The sequence below is a fragment of the Dipodomys spectabilis genome, unplaced genomic scaffold (genome assembly GCF_019054845.1).
Source record: "Dipodomys spectabilis isolate Male_0828 unplaced genomic scaffold, ASM1905484v1 ptg000174l, whole genome shotgun sequence".
Taxonomy (NCBI): Eukaryota; Metazoa; Chordata; class Mammalia; order Rodentia; family Heteromyidae; genus Dipodomys; species Dipodomys spectabilis.
In genome coordinates this window covers 912,418-928,855 of record NW_024870851.1, presented here as the reverse complement: position 1 = coordinate 928,855, position 16,438 = coordinate 912,418, and the positions used below count along the sequence as shown (strand labels likewise).

General features: G+C 46.4%; 1 protein-coding gene across 1 annotated transcript; it reads left to right on the top strand.

The window, feature by feature from the left end:
- Window positions 1-1,815: 1,815 nt before the first annotated feature.
- LOC122120062 (translation initiation factor IF-2-like) lies at window positions 1,816-14,063 on the top strand. The gene is made up of 4 exons (XM_042694088.1): window positions 1,816-1,842; window positions 3,551-3,650; window positions 3,819-4,170; window positions 14,009-14,063. Exons 1-4 carry the CDS (start codon window positions 1,816-1,818, stop codon window positions 14,061-14,063), a joined length of 534 nt encoding a protein of 177 aa, XP_042550022.1.
- Window positions 14,064-16,438: the final 2,375 nt, after the last annotated feature.

Below are 16,438 nucleotides of genomic sequence, written 5' to 3'. Positions count from 1 at the left end.
GGCCAGGGCTCACAAGAAGGCAGCAACTTGCTCCAGGTTTCTGTTTGATAGGAAAGGGGTGGGAGTAACTGGTCCCATGCAGTGCGTTTTTTGGCGTATGTGTGTGTGTGTGTGTGTGTGTTTAAATGCTGGGGGTGGGCACTCATTCCAGAGAGGAATGATTATCGCTACCCTACCCGTACTCTGTCTTGCTCTAAATAATCCTAAAATTCTGTGAAAGCTTAGAACTTCACAAAGGTCTCCAGTTGTAAGGCCCAGTGAGGGAAGGACCCACAGTCCAGATTACAGCACAGTGTAATTCCATGGAGTCGCAGTTGATACCGGGCTTTGGCATCTATTATTATCAAGATATCTATTTCCCAATGGAGGCTGCTCTTGCAGCTGCCATTTTACATGGAGGAGGGAGAGGGAAGAGGAGAAAGAAGAAATTCAAGTAACATTTTCCCTGAAAGGCAAAAACACTAAACAGTGAAAGGCTCTGCTTATAAACATTTATTTCCAAAATAATCACATGAGTAAGAAAAAAGGATTTGTTCGTTTTGGGGGAGTCTCACCCCCTCAGTAAGTTGTTTGCCTGCTAACACTTGGACGAGAGAAGTGGTAGAACTGGCTCGATCAGAAGCAAAGGACCACCTAGTTTTCCACCCAGGAAGAGGCTGTAGTTGTGACATTCGCTAACCTAAGCCAGGAAAGACCATTTTTAAGTCAAGGGTGGCTGAGGCTTAAACATTTGCACCAGAAGAGACAGCTGCAAATGTGCATGCTGGATTTAGGAACATTCTGCTCTGTGCGCTGCCTGAGACTACTGTTGGCTGGTACATAGTATGGATGCCTAGGACTGAAAGCAGTGCTTGGAAACAGCCTTAGGCATAAACTGCCCAAAGACGGGTGCTGGCTAAACTCCAGCTGCCTTTGATTTAAGGGAACCTTCTGTACAATTTGCTGTCTCCCACTAAAATTCTGGCTTCCTAGATTCCACTTTCAGGGCTACCGACTTCCGTAGGATTCTGCTCAGCAAGGGACCTACTTGCATGGGTGGAGGCGGAAATCAAGGAAAGAAAGGAAGGTAAAAATGTCATTTCATTGACATTTTATGTTGCTGTGGTAATGTACATTCAGGCTCCATCATCTCCCTAAAACATGGTAAAAATCATAGCTTATATACAGAAAATGGCTTACAATAGTGTTACTTGAGAATATGAACTTGTAGGTGCACATGTTACACACATGCCTAGTGTTGGTTATAAATGTGGGTATATGTTTCCTTTCATATATGAGAGTTACAGATTAAGACCACATCATATCCACCTTCTCTCATAATGGCTACATATCCCCACCCCCCAACATGGTGTCTCAGGAAGGCAGACCAGCGGTGACGAGCACATACTTGTCTTTCTAATTGGCTCAGATCATAAACATTCAAGCATTGCGGCAACAAGATTTTTTGCTGTGTAGATTTGCATACATTTTTCTGAGAACCCTTTGGAATCCCAAGTGGTGTTATTTTTGTGTGGACTGAGACAAATAAGTCTGTAAACTGTTGAATGAAAAAAATAGAGCCCTTGAATATTAACATTAGGGAAAATGCCATGATTTGGAGCTCTGTTTGCAAGGACCAGCAATCACCCAATCATTTATACAGAAGTTATGTTTATGGTTACCATTTTGTAAGGTCCACAAAGATGTATACATTGCTTTACCTCTGCAAAGGAGAAAAACCTGCAAATATGGCTGCCTTTTCTGTTCAGTCTTTTCTTAGTCCTCAACCCCAAGCTGAAAAGGAGGGGGCATAAACTCCACTTTTATTATGGTAGAATGGATGAATATAAAGAGGCAAATTGGGTATTGATTATTTCTCAGAAAATTTTAGAATTACACAATGCCTTTTACTTAGTTCCATAGATATAAAACAATATAAAATATTCTGGGCTTGGGAGGCCTAGCAATGTCTTCCATTTACTTGTATAATAAAAATAGTTTTATTTTTCAGTGCATTAAGTTTTACATGCAAGCTGTTGTCCTCTGCTTTCCCAGTGTTTGCTGAATTCTTGGACACCTAGGGGTAGACAGGGAAGAGAGAGAACATTTTAATGGATCTTGGTCCTCCAGCAAAATTAGGGCCCACTGGTTTTTTCTAGACAGAACTTTGGTGACATATGACCACAGAAATCTTTATTAAAATTATCCAAGGCTATTGGAACTTTCTCATGGGACACAAATGGCCTGTCCCAGAGGACAATGTACTCTTTTCTGCTTAAGCCCAAGTTCAATTGGGTACTTACTGGAGGTGAAGATGTTGATAGCAGAGGACTTACACACAGATAGGCAGTATGAACATAAACCTATCGCTAGATAGGTTTGGAAGACCTGGGAAGGGTGGTGGTGGTTACCCATTCAGGCAGGTACTGTGCCTGGATGGCAGGTCCATGAGGGAAATGTGAGGGGCTAGACAAAGACATTTACTTTCAGGAAGATTCACTAGAACAGTTCATATGGAAAAGACGAAAGAGGTGTGGTACTTGCTTTCAAGGAGAATATTTTATTTCTAGGCTGATTATGGGGAAGTCTCTCTCCAGAATTTCATTGAGCAAGCTCTTCAATGGACACTTACTTGGGGTAAGGGAGGGGTTTCATAAGAAGAATAGAATTAAATTCCATTACAAAAATTACTCTTAGATGGGACCTAATGATAGGAATTCCTGAGGGGAGGCCGAAAGATTGCTTCCTACCTAACTCCAAACTGTCCAGGAGGAAGCTTCTGTGGAGATAAAGGCCAAACAGTAGGCTCTCAAAAATAGGGTTCTGCAGAGGTTGACAAGATACTAAAGCCATTTCAGGCCTTTCCAGGTGTTTGGTGACTCTCCAGCCTTAGGACCCTGCAGGAAATGGGAGGGACCCTAATTTAGATTGCAGCAGAGTGGGAGGGGAGAGCTTGTGACAGTTCTTGGTCTACAGAGCCCAGGTTTTCTGGGCAAGATCAGGGTTGGCTTGCCCAAGGTTAGAGAGTAAAAGCCCAAAAGCTCTTGGGAGTTCCTCTGCCTCTGTGTGTGTGTGTGTGTGTGTGTGTGTGTGTGTGTGTGTGTGTGTGTGTGTGTGTGTGTCCAATGTAAAGGGAGACATTAGGTGGGAGGTGACACTTCCTCCCACACAGCAACTACACAGAGGTTTTGAGCAGATTCTTCTTCTATGAAGAATTCCTAGAAAATGTGTGTGTGAGAGAGAGAGACAGAAAGGAAGGAAGAAAAGAAAGAGAAAGAAAAAGAAAGGAAGGAAGGAAAGAAGGAAGAAAGGAAGAAGGAAGGAAGGAAAGAAAAAGAAAGGAAGGAAGGAAAGAGAAAGAGAAAGAAGAAAAAATCTGGCAGGGAAGCAAAACAGAGAGAGGAGGACAGAGGAAAGAAGGGGGAGTAAGGAAGAGAGGGAGGGAGGGAGGGAGAAAAGACCAAGAGGAGAAAGGAGATGGGACACAGAAGGGGAGAGAGGGAGGGAGAGGAAAGAGAGAGAAAGGGAGGGAGAGAGAGGGAGAGAGAGAGGGAGAAAGAAAGAGAAAGAGGTAGAGAGAGGGGGAAAACATGGCGCTTGTGAGCTGTATGTGCAAAATCCGCAAGGAATTGCAGTAAATTCCTTTTTGTTTGAAGAAAATTTACAACTTGGTAATAGACCTTTTTATGACCTATTTGCGGTCGTCATTGGCTGCGGCTGGTCATGTGCAGGCGCCGCTCGCCTTCACGGCCTTTTTCCTGATTTCCCAGGCGAATTTCCCCCCGCATTCTGCTTTCCCAGAGCCTCACCCCCTCTTTTTCTAACCTTTGTCTCTGCAGAGGTGGGCTCCAGTCGCCGGCTGCGGGATTGCGGGGTCCGCAGCGGCCTCGGCTCCCGCCCGGCGTCCAGCCCAACCCCGCCACTGCTCGCTGGGGCCGCCTCCGGAGCCGGCGGGGAGCCCGGCGGGGGAGCCCGGAAGGAGTCCCGGGCGCCGAGCCCCCCGCCGGCGCTGACACCGCCCGCCGGGAGCTGCCGGCCTGCTGCGGTGGCCGCTGCCCCGCGGTTTCGACCCAGTTCCCTCTCCGACACGAGCCGGTGCTGGCCGCCCGGGATGCGCGCTACTCGGCAGCGCCTAATGGATTACTGCAGCCTCCCCGGCCGACCGCCGCCTCCGGCGTGGCAGCTTCCCCGGTAAGCCAACCCTTTCCCGAACTCTGAATCTTGAGCGCAGCCAGCGCCGAGCTGGAGGCGTGCACCGCCTCGGACAGTCGGTGAGCCTAGTACAGTCCCTAAAATCCCAGGAACCTGGGGGAGGGGTTGGTGTCCACGACCCTGTTCCTGAAGCACCCCGTCCCCAGAACGTCCCCTGGGGCAGAGATTGCGGTCCTGTGGGGTGAGGAAGTCAAAGGGGGGAGGCTTTGGATCCCTCAAAGGTTCCGAGTTGTGGGTGGCAGTAGACGGATCCCCATTGTCAAAATAGATGGCCCCTCAATCCCTCCCTGAGAAGGGAGTGTAAAAGGTTCCCGGACATCTCAGCTTTGCTGGGAGTGGGAGTGGGGGTCAATACAGGCACCTTATGTTACAGACCAGCATGGTTTTTGTGGTTCTTCTCTGTTTAGAATTATCAGAGAGGCGACAGGTGTTTCCTGGGGGGTTAGGGACTGTGTGGGGGTGAGGGAGATTCTGTGGACCCAGGAAGAGCTTGAGTTTTGAATCTAGGCTTTGCTGAGTCTACATGATGGCCCATTTCTAGGGGTTGTGGCTTGTTGGGCCTTATGTATGAGATTAAATTTTAAGTATTTAAAAATGTTTCTCTAGCTCCTGAAAAAAATAATGTAAAACTCAAAGATAGGTTGTCCTGCGTTTGATTATCTATAAGGTAAATTTGGACTATTTTAATGTCACAAAATAGATGCATGGTTGGAGAAGTCATAGTGTCAGAAAATCTGCTGCAGGTCTTTGGAGAAACCCAATAGATATTTCAGAAATGTGAAGCATTTCTAAGTTCAAACATCGCGTGTGTTTCTCATTTGTGAGTAGGAAGAGTAGGTCTTTGTGCTTTCTAAATGTATTGGGATTCTTACTAGTAAATATTGCACAGCAATACGTTTCCCCTGTACTTCAAAACTACTGAACCAAACACACTGGGAAAAAAATTTAAAAGCTTTGTAGAACAAAATACTGTGGTTCTCCCTCCCCTCCCCATTTGGAACAGCACTTTTGCAGCTCCTATTGCCTATTCTTTCATGAACACGTTGTGAAATGTTAAAACCTTTCAACCAATCTGCCGCATTGCGCATAGGGCTGACCTGCGCATAGGCATAGCAGGGCATCTTCTCCAAATCACCTAACAGAAAATCCTAATTTATTCTCCTGCGTATTATTCCAGTGTTATCACTGTTGGCTGCGAAAGCATTTCTGAACAATGAATGACATATTGGTAGAAAAGTATTTTTAGTTATTAAGGATGGAATCATCGTGCTTTCAAAATGGAGGCCATGATTGGTGACCAGTTGATGTCTGCAGAATTGTCCTGGGCTACTCACTTTGATCATTTACAAATAAACAAGAGTGCTATCTTTAATTTGGAATGTCTCTATTGCATGGCTTTTTCTCTACTGCAGTATGGTGATGTTAAGACCCATTCTCAGTTGAAAAGCAGACCAGTTGACTGGTTTTTAGGCCGGCAGGGGCAAAGGCAGCTCCAGGTCTAGAGGATCCTCTGGGTTTACTGGGCTGGGTGGGGCGGGAGGTGGATTTGTGTAAGTTAAGCTGTAGCTTAGGTTCAGAGTTTCAATATTTTTTTCTGGGTTTAGTGACCAGGACCTAGGCGGGCTACAGGTCCTATTACACAGAACACAGCAGACGGTGATGTCATGGCAGACAGAGGGGACTGAGGTGCTCTTTACAATTCCCATGATAGCATTAGCAGGTTATTGGAAAGAAATGTTTGATTGCATCTAAAAGAATAAGTAACCCGCAAATCACATTTGAACACAGACGATTTAGTCTTCAAGGAAATTAGTTAAGGTAGTTGCCTCCCTGCCAGACTTGTCCCCATTGTCTCTGTTAATCCACTATCCCCAACAAAAACGAAACGAAATTAAAAAAAATACTCGTGTTCTTAAGAGCTCATGGGCCTGGAAGCTTGCTTCCCAGCGCTGGTGGCCAGCCGGATCCTCCACCATTTATAGATTAGGAAGCAAATAGAACGTGTGAGCCTTGGTGAGGGTCTTTAGGTCAGGATATAAGATGGGCTAGTGAGCTCCAGGAAGACCAGGAAAGAGTGTAGCTTGCTATTACAAGGTCGCCAGGAACCAAAGGCTGAAAAACAAGCGGTTTTCCGATCATGTGTTCCTACAAATAAATATATTTTGCCAGAGTTCTGTTCTCTTAGTCTGAGAGGCAGGGGAAATCGAACAAAGACAGTATTTCACCCTGGGCTGGCAGGCAGCTGTTAGAGGTATTTACGGCCTTGCCGCAGTGCGGCGGCCAGGCAGAGTATGTGGGGGCACCGGAAGCTGGAGAGAAGCTATCAAGAATTCCTATTTAAATCCAATTTAGGCCCACCTTTCCGGAAATGATGTAAATTGATACTCCGTGTTTTCGGAATAGATTCCTTAAGCAGGATAGTTCTGCAGAATTAAGAAGTTGTGCTCTCTGAACGTGGGGGCCGTTTCCCCCAGCTTTTAGGGAAAACTAAGTGTCCTAGATGCTAAATGACTGAGCCAACTGACAGCACTGGTGGCGTTCATTGGCAATATGGAGATTTTGTTGGTTAAGTGGAACTGGACTTGGAAACCAGAAAGATCGGCAGCAGCTTTTTATAAAGGGTTTCCCCAAAAAGAAAAGTACATTTCTTGTTTTGCAGCCAATCTCATTGGGAATGTGCCTATTGCACACTCACATTGCCCACTGTAGACACAGCTCAGTGGTCCCCACACCCCCCAAGGCTGGCCACCTACACTCGCCAGGCGCCCAGCGCATGTGCAGTGCTGATAATCCAGCTAGAGATACAACCCACATGGCACGGATGGGGGGATGGGGTGAGTGGACTCAGGACAGGAAGACATAACCAGAGATCTCTCCATTACCCCTCCCTCAGGATTTGCCGCTCATCTTTCTTTTATTCCAGCCTTCCATCTAAATATAGCCAACTAGCTCTGCCCTTGAGTGCATTATTTTCAATCTAGACTTTCCATTCCGCCTCATTTTAAACGTGTGTTAGAAACAGGTTGCAAATAGAAAGCAAAACAGAATCTTCACACACACACACACACACACACACACACACACACACACACACACACACACACACACACACACACACACAGAGTAGATTTTCTGCTCTGGGAAAAGGCCTTTCCTCCTGGCGCTTGTTCAAACCGCCAAACTTCAGGCCAATTCCCCAGGCAGAGCATTCCCGGATCTTGTTACGCCAGCGCAGCACGTTCTAGGGCTCTGGGGGGCCAGAGGCTCAGCAGAGAGCAGTCAAGTAAATAAAGAAATAAACCAACAAACTGGAGGGATTTTCCGCCTGGGCTGGCCTAATTAATGAGGGATGCGGGCTTCTGGGCCACGAGCTTGTTGTCTGTACAGGGAAGAGACGGAATGCGGTGTGTGTGTGGGGGGGGGGGACTCAGGGTCTTCTTCCAGCTGCCCCAGGGGACATGATAAGACCAGCCTTTGGTGCGGGGGTGGGGTGGGGTTGGGGGGAGATCTGCTGGGGCAAGCCCCCCTGCACTCGGGTTTCCGGGGCTGGCAGCCTCTTCATTCCGCTGTCTGGCACCTTGTCCAGGAGGAGGCGCTGTAGGACAAGCGTCTCGCCGGCTGCGGCGAGGCGGCAGATGCCCCGGGCGGGAGCAGGCGGGGAAGGAATGGACACCGGGAGCCACCCCTCCCCCTTGCTCTCCTCCTCACGCGGTGCACGTCCAGCCTCCAGGAAGGTTGGGGTACTGCACCCACCCTCAAGGGCCACCTCTCCTGGCGTCCAAGGGAGGCAGCTGCGGGGTTCCCGAGAGCCACAAGGCCGCATCGCGCTGGAGGGCTACCTCATTTCCTCCTCCTTCCCAGAGGGGGCGCGATTTCCGCACTCTGCTCTGAAGAGCAGGCACCAGGGTTCTTGTAATGGGGTAAGCTGCTTCCAACCTACAGAAACAACCATTTCCAGGGCCACTGTTCCTGCCATTGTCCCTGGATGCCTAGTACTCAGAATAGGCAGCCTGCGAAAGCATAAGGTGCCATGCCCCTCCTTCCTTAGGATAAGGCCTAGGCCCTGGATCTGGAACTGCTTTCCAACAAACCCAGGCAAATTCAACTCTTCTGCTGGAGAGCCACACAGATGTGCATGCCTAACACATACTCCTCTCAACCTCAACACAAGCCTGATATTTGTCCACCCCCATACACTGTGTGTGTGTGTGTGTGTGTCTGTCTGTCTGTCTGTTTCCTGGGGATTGCATTTAGGCCTGGACATTGTCCCTAAGCTTTTCTGCTCTACCACTTGAGCCACAACTCCACCTGACTTCCTTTTTTCCTGGCTAAATGGAGATAAAAGTCTCACAGACTTTCCTGCCCAGGCTGGCTTTGAACTCTGATCCTTAGATCTCAGACCTCTGAGTAGCTAGGACTACATCTGTGAGCCACTGGGCCCTGGTTAACACATACTTTTTGCACCAGAGGTGACACATAATGTCAACATCTAGCACTGACTCAACTCTACTGATCCTCTATTGTCTCTTAGCAATGCAGACTTTCCAGAGCACCTTTTACTACCCTTGGGTGATGATTCTCAGTGAAGGCCTGAACCTAAACCTTTTGTTGATAAGAGGTTTTTTATTTCCATTAAACTACTGAATATCTAGGTGTGTTACACAGGGAGCTGCATTTGAACACACTCTCTGAGGTTAGGATGCATACTTAAGTTTGAATACCACTGGACAAAGGTCTTTTTGCTTGGTTCTTTGTTTTCTTGAAGCCAAATTCATTCTTGGCGGTTACAATTCGGCATCTCCCAGACCTTGGGGACTACACACACAAACATACACACAACATACACATACATATTTGAGTTTATGATCATATAGGTGAGTAGTTGCTCCCATTTTAGGGAAGGGTCCATTTATCCCTTTTTTGGGGGCTTAGCGCTCTTAGAGAGTAGGCTCTGTGTTCAGACAGCTTTGGATTCAAATCCATCCCCTACCATTTATCAGAAAGGAGGATAAAAAAAGTAGGGAAAGTAAGGGTATCATCAAGAGTTGTTATAAGGATGTTTTACTTTCATAATCTATCCTATCAGACACTATTCTACCAACTTTTATACATTAACTTCCCAGTTAAGTACTTAAAATGGTATTTTAGCACATAAAAATCCAGTGTATCTTCCTTATTATTAATTCATTTTTGCTCAGCAATAAGGCCTAGACTTTTAAAGCATGAGATACCTGTCCAATCACTAAATCCTTGAATTCTACAGGGGATAAAAGAGGCTGGTCACACTAGAAGTATATGATCCAGGAGAATATAGTTCTGGGAACTATCTTCTAGATGCAGTAGGCCTCATAAGCCTTGGCCTCTTTGCTATCAGGGCTCCAGCCAGGAGGCAAATGCCCATTGCTCTGGTGAGAGGCCCCACACATCACCTCTTCAACTCTTGGAGAGAACTCCAGGCCACTCCAGGCCTTTCCTGAGACCATGCCCATTGTCCAGCTCCTGTGGTCACTTTCTTCATCATACTGTCCTCCCACTCAGCTGGTTGTTCTTCTTAGGCTCTTACAGCTCTAGAGCAAGAACCATCTTCAGTCTCTTGAAATGTGCAATGGGATGGGAAAGCAAAAGGGAAGCTAGGGAGTCCTGGCCTCATTCATCACACCCAGATCTTTAATCTGCTTTTGTTCTGCTTTCATCCTTAGAACTATGGCTCAGCTCTAGAGACCCTCAATTTTTGTCTAGAGTCATGGCCAAGTGTGTCTTGTAGAAGCCTTATTCCTTAAACATTGCAATTCTTTCTTTCTCACTTTTTGTCAGTCCTGGGCCCTGAACTCTGGTCCTGGGCACTGTCCCTCAGCTCTTTAGCTCAAAGCTAGCATTCTACCACTTGAGCCACAGCACCACTTCCAGCTTTTTCTGCTTATATGGTGCTGAGGAATCGAACCCAGAGCCTCATGCATGCAAGGCAAGTACTCTACCACTGAGCCACCTTCCCAGCCCCTCTCACTTATTTTTTTAAGTGAGGCCAAATTGGCTTCATACCCATTCTCTTCTTAGCTTCTTGAGTATAACAGTATGCTTTTTAAAAAATTCTTTTTTCCCCTTCAGTTCTAGGATGTTTAGATTCAGAGACTCAGGCAGGCACTTTACCATTTGAGCCACACCTCAGTCCTTAAAACTCTTATGTTTAATAAATTATGCAAATACTATTTCAGGCTACAACCCCCATGTGTACATACTCCCTGCCACCAGCTTCTGTCTCTTCAGCCCTGCTTCTATGACTTCATTTCCATGAGGGCCCCTACAGAAGTCAAGCTGCTTCTTTTGACTAAGCTAAGAGTCCATGATATTAGATTTTCTCTGAAAACACATATAGGCAATTCTTCACATAGTTGGTAAAGTCTGTGTGCTCACAGACTTGGTTATGGCACCACAAGTCCCCAGTCACTCCAGGATATAGCTCCAGTTCTCCTAGCACTTAAATAACTGCTTTAACTCCTGCCCTTTTTGAGATCACTGGAATCTTCTAGCCCTTGTCCTTGAGTAGGACATCCTGCCTCAAAGCTCTTCTTTTGGAGGAGGAGTTCCCATTTCGACATTTGGCCTTTGCCTCTTAGATATTTTTTTTCCTCCCAGAAGACCCTATTCATTACTCCATTGTGTAGGAGAGAGGGAAGAGTGTTTTGGATTAATAGCATAGTGCCAGGACTATAGAATCATATTTTTCTCTTGATTGGCCTTTCTTGATTGGGACTGCCTGCCCAGCCCCTCTCTGGCCCTAACTCCAGCTGTGTCTTTAACCACTAGGCTTGGGCTCTCTCCTTGCTTCATTTGCGTTTTGTCAGTGAGTTTATGTAAAGCCCATCCCTATCTATTCCTTCTGGTTGTACCAACATTTAGTTTAAGAGGATAACTCAGTACCACCTCTTAAGAGGCAAGAGGCCTCTTAAGAGCAAAGATCTGAATGAGTTTTTTTGGGGGGAAGGTGAGTGTGGGAGCAATAGAAGTGGCTTTTAGAGTAGGAAGAAGATTGGGATCCCTCTCTCCTTCTTAAGAGCTGCACTGGATTCTGGGTTAAAGAATTTCTATAAGCAGCCTTATTTTGAGCTGGGCACTGGTAGCTCTCACCTGTAATCCTAGCTACTCAGTAGGCTGAGAACTGAGGATCACAGTTCAATTAGCCACCAAAAAAGCTGGATGGGGAGCAATAGCTTAAGTGGTAGAGCTCAGAGACAGTGCCCAGGCCCTGAGTTCAAACCCCAGGATCAGCACCAAAAAACAAAACACAAAAACAAAAGCACTATCTCATAGAAGCTCGTTAGACAAATTCTCAGAGGTGCTTCTTTGTAGCCAAATAAAGGAGGGACAGTACCCAGAGTCCCTTTACCCAGAAATTAATTCCTTGCAGTTTTATTTTTCCCCAGAAGGCTCAACCTGTTTTCTTCTTCTCCTCTTCCATTACTACCACCTTGGATGAGGGTGATCTGAGGGGTGTAGCTCAGTGATAAGAGTACTTGCCTACATTTCTAAGGCCCTAGGTCAACCTCAGGCAATGAGAGAGGGAAGGGTAAAATACAAAAGCAAGCCCTGGAGAATCCCCAACACAGCACATGCAATCTCTGCTTTTCCCAATGATGCTCAGCTTCTCTTCCCCATCATTACATTCTCTTTCATCCCTTTAATACCAGGACATTTGTAATGCGGGAGACAAGAGGCCATTGTCAAAAGGTGGATACTTGCTCCTTAACCACTATGCCTCTGTGCTCTAAGATAAAAACAAATAAAGGTATCTACCTCAATGTATTCCTTCCTTTCTCCTTTTCCTTACTTTATAGCAGCTTTCCTGTTACTGTTTAAATATAGAGTAGGCTTTGTAATGTTAACTCTCTTCTGTAAGGTACAATGAAAGATTGCAAGCAAGTGTCCTCCACCATCCTTTAGTACCTTCATCCAAAGTATATTCACTGAGCCCCAACTCAGTGCTAGGCATTGTTCCTCCTTAGGCTTGCTTTCACTGTATTTCATCTCCATGAAAATCTCATGACAATTTCCTAGAAAGTTATATACCATTTGATTAATTTTTATCCACTGAAAATAACAATTTTTCTCAGCCCTTCCAACTTGTACAAGTGATTAATTTTAAAGTTGCTCATCCAGTGCTAGTATAACCAGAAAGTGGTTTTGAAGGATTTCCTTTACCTAATATTTTAAATACAGCTACCACCAATGTGAAAAAGAAATTCTCCTAAAAAGCAGATGGGATTTAAAAAGAAGAAAAGGATGTCCTACTATCTGGGCTGAGTGCTCTTGTTTTCTGACAAATGAGAGTCAAATCAAAAAATAGTTTGGGAAGTGCATGTGGCATAAGTAGAAAGTAAGATGCAAAGAAATCTTTGTTCAGAGGGATCTTTTTATGGAACTTGTAGGAACTTTCTGACAGAAACTGATGCCATTGCATTTGACTAAGAAAGTTGTGTGTGTGTGTGTGTGTATGTGTGTGTGTGTGTGTGTGTGTGTGTGTGTGTGTGTGTGTGTGTTCTACACAGCTACATAAAACATCCATTATTTCTTTATAGAAGTCAAAATCACACCTTTCACTGTCTGGTGGCAACTCTGGCCATTGAAGAATGCTGAAGGGGTGTCAATTCTCTCTTCACTCGTGCTCTCTCTCTCTCTCTCTCTCTCACTCTCTCTCTCTCTCTTGCTCACTCACTCACTCTCTGTGCCCATCATTGGGAGCTAGGATCATCTTCCTGCCCTCTTCTCCTGCCCTCCCCAAGTAGAGAGGCCACACTCTCTGACAGAGCAGGACTTGGCCCCAGTCCTTGATCAGCAGAACTTTGAACCCTCCCTCCTTTTTCCTCTCCACACAGTGGAAGCTCCCTTGGGGATTCCACTCAGCTTTGGGTCCTCAGAGCCCCCTAAGCCCAGATCTCTGTGGCTGAGGGCAGGGTGGGAGCTGGAGATATGTGACTTCCTGGGATTGGGTTCCTTGAGAGTCTCATTTGCTTCCTCACACCCTGGCCCCTTCACACCAGGGATGTTTTATGGTTTTATAACCTTCTTTAGAGCCTCGGTTGCCAAAGATTCCAATGGGGCTATTCTCTACTTTCTCACTTCACCAAACCCCACGTCTTGCTATTTTAAGCAGTTTGGTCACTTTGCAAAGGCTTCTCTTTCAGATCTAAGCAAATTATAGAAACCTCCAGGCATGTGGCTATCTTCAACTTTCACCAAGCCTATCCACAACAATACAGAGGAAGCCAAGTGTTAATTCCAGTTGCCACCCCACCCCCAAGCCCACCCAGTCTCTCCCTAATCATCCTTTCTCTACTGAAACTTAAACAAAAATATCAAACCATTTCCTACATCTGGGATAAGCAAGTAAGGAGTGAGTGGCCTTTGACTTTTCTCTTTACCACATCTAAAGCTAGAAAACGATCGAAATAAAGGGGTTGATGGTACTCACAGCGAATGCAGCCAAAGAATCATAAGACATGCCCACCAACCAGTGCTATTTCCCCAAATAGCACTATCTTCCCAATTTAAACAGCCTTCTCTGAAAAGATGCTATTTGAAAAGCCTGGGGTATTGATATGAATATGACCTCACTTGAATTCTGGATATTTGGAACTATTTAAATCTGAGGGAACAGTTGCAGTGAACCTTTATTTAGTGAATAAAAGTTTAAAGCCAAAGGTTATTTATGGTTCTGGAGAGATGGGACCTGAGTGGCTATTTACGAGCACGTGATTCCAATAAACTTTGTTTTATGGCTTGAGAGTTGACAAGCCAAAATATAATTCCCACCATAAATTAGGTTAAGAGCATACAAGTGCAGATGCTTGGTTCCTGGAGCAGCGATAGGAAAGTGAGAGGCTCCAGCCAGCGCCGGGCTCAGAAGGAGACATTTCTACTCTCAGCGCCCCTGCCTACCAGCAAAGAAAACCAGTAAGTCACTTATTACTTTTTCCATCACAACTTCAGAGGTAGGAGATTTCTTTGCCCTGACTTTTCTGTTTGGGGGATGTCCCATTGAAGTGAATTCTCATTTGAGCTTAAAATAAAATAAGCAGAATGGAAATCCCAGGTTTCTTCCCTTCCCTTCTGGCCATGGAAAGTTAGGAATTGTGGCTTGCACCTCACAGGAAGGACTTACTGCCCCCTCTTCTCCCAGGGATGGAGCATCTGCCTCAGGAGTGGAATAAAACAGTGGTGATGTGGGTGGGGAGAGGGCGAAGAGTGTGGAGATGGCTTTGCTCTGAGACTTCTCATAGCAAATTACCATCCTGGAATAAAACTGGAGAAGACTGAAAACTTAAAGCTAGCCACCACCACCCCCTCCCCCCAGAGGACCACTGCTTTGTGAGTTGGGTGTGTGGGTCCTCTTGCAGCAATGCTGAAAATTCATGTCATACTCATAGAATTAGATAACAATCTAAAGCCTTGCCATTTACCTTTTAACTCATTGATTTTCCCCCCTCCTTGGTTATCATTTAAGTCCTCATTTTCTTCAGGAAATGGCTCTTTGTTTTGAATTGGTTAAGGAGTGGAAAGGCAAGTCCAACCATGCCTGAACCTTCTTTGAGGAGAAGTCAGGTTTGGGGAGGTAGTCAGTGGTTAAAGCTGAGGAATTTGAAACAAAGCTGAAGCTGGAAAAGGAGACCTAACTGCTCCCAGAGCCAGAAAGATCAGGAGCCCAGGTGGCAACCCCACACCCCAGTGGACGTGCACCCACCGGGCTGATTGTGCACGAAGGAAACTCACGAGGGCCCATTTTCTGCTGTTTTCCGTTTTCCCACTGGCCACCCTGTTATAGTCAGAGTCGAGCCAAACAACCAGCAAGGCTTTGCCCAGGAGTGCACGGAGTTGGGGAGGCGATGAGCATTGAACTCCGGCAGGCACGGGTCTGCCCTTGAGATAGCGGTCAGCGCAGAACTTTGCGCAGTTCTCCGGGGGCGGGGGCGGGCACCAGAAGCAGGGAGGTCTGGGTATTGGCGAGAAGTCCCGGCCTTGCCATTTTTCTGTGTGTCTTCTACTTCTGTTTTCTTACCTTGTAAAATTTAAGTGACCCCCGTTTTCATTGCAACAGGTTCCGGGCCATGAGAGACCGCTGCTGTAAGTACCTTCCCGTTTCTTCCGAATTGTGAAAAGGCGGTACTGATGCGGGGAGGTGGTGGGTGAAGGGCTGCGGCAGCAGGGTGGGTGGGTGGAGGAACCGATCTGCTTCCCTAGGCCTGACCCGCCAGGAGAGCTGGCTTCTAGAAAGTGGAAGTTCTGGGTTGAGTTTCTAGAAAGGTTTTCTAGAAAGGCCTAGTTCACAGTCACCTGCACGAGGGAAGAAGGCACTGCAGGAGGCTCGCCCTAGGCTCCCGGGCCTTCCCGACCTTCCCTGCCATCCTAGGCTTGGCTGTGCGCACAGGTGCAGCTCTGCTGGAGCGCTCCCTCGCTTTAAGAGCTGGAAGCTAATTAGCAGCCCAACCTATTTAAGGAGTTGCAGCATTTCCTCCTGCTCAAAGTGACATAGTAAACAAGGCAAGTGGATCCTGCTCCCATAGCTGACTCCAGCAACATCTGGCCAAGTCTAGCCCAACCTTCTTCCTGTTTATTTAAAATTTTTTTAAATCGATGTATTAAAAAGAAAACCAAAATATATGGTCTTGGGTGTGTTGAGTTGGCCCCCTTGAAGGAAAGGATGAGGATTCTGAGCTTTCCCTGAGCATCCTGTCCTGCCCTCCCGTTGCCCTAGCTCTAGTGGTGTGGGCCCTAGGTCTGGGATACTGGCTGAGCGGGGGTATGGTTCTTCTCCTTCACTTCTGCTATTTGGTAACTTCACTTCAATAATTTCTGCACCAGACTTGCTGGTGTCACAAAGAACACCAGCAGGACTGGATCATGTAGAACCAGAAACTCTTGAATTTCTTGACTGAGAAGTTTAAATCTGACCCACCTAAGCAGCTAAAAACAGTAGAATTTTGAGGAGGCCAGTGCTAGCTTCTGGAAGATAGTTTTATTGAGATTAAAAAAAACATGGTGGTGAGTCAATTTTATTTTGATGAAAGATGGCACACGCAAGGGCTCAATAAACCAGGCACCCCTCCCCCTTGTATAACACCATCTCTTCATAGAAAAGCTGGGGCTAGGCTCAGGGCCAGATTTCTTTATCCAGTTTGGCAGGGTAGCCTAGATGACCCTCTGGGTGCTGTGCTCACCCAGAGATGCTGAGATCCACACAGAATGTAGTTCCTCT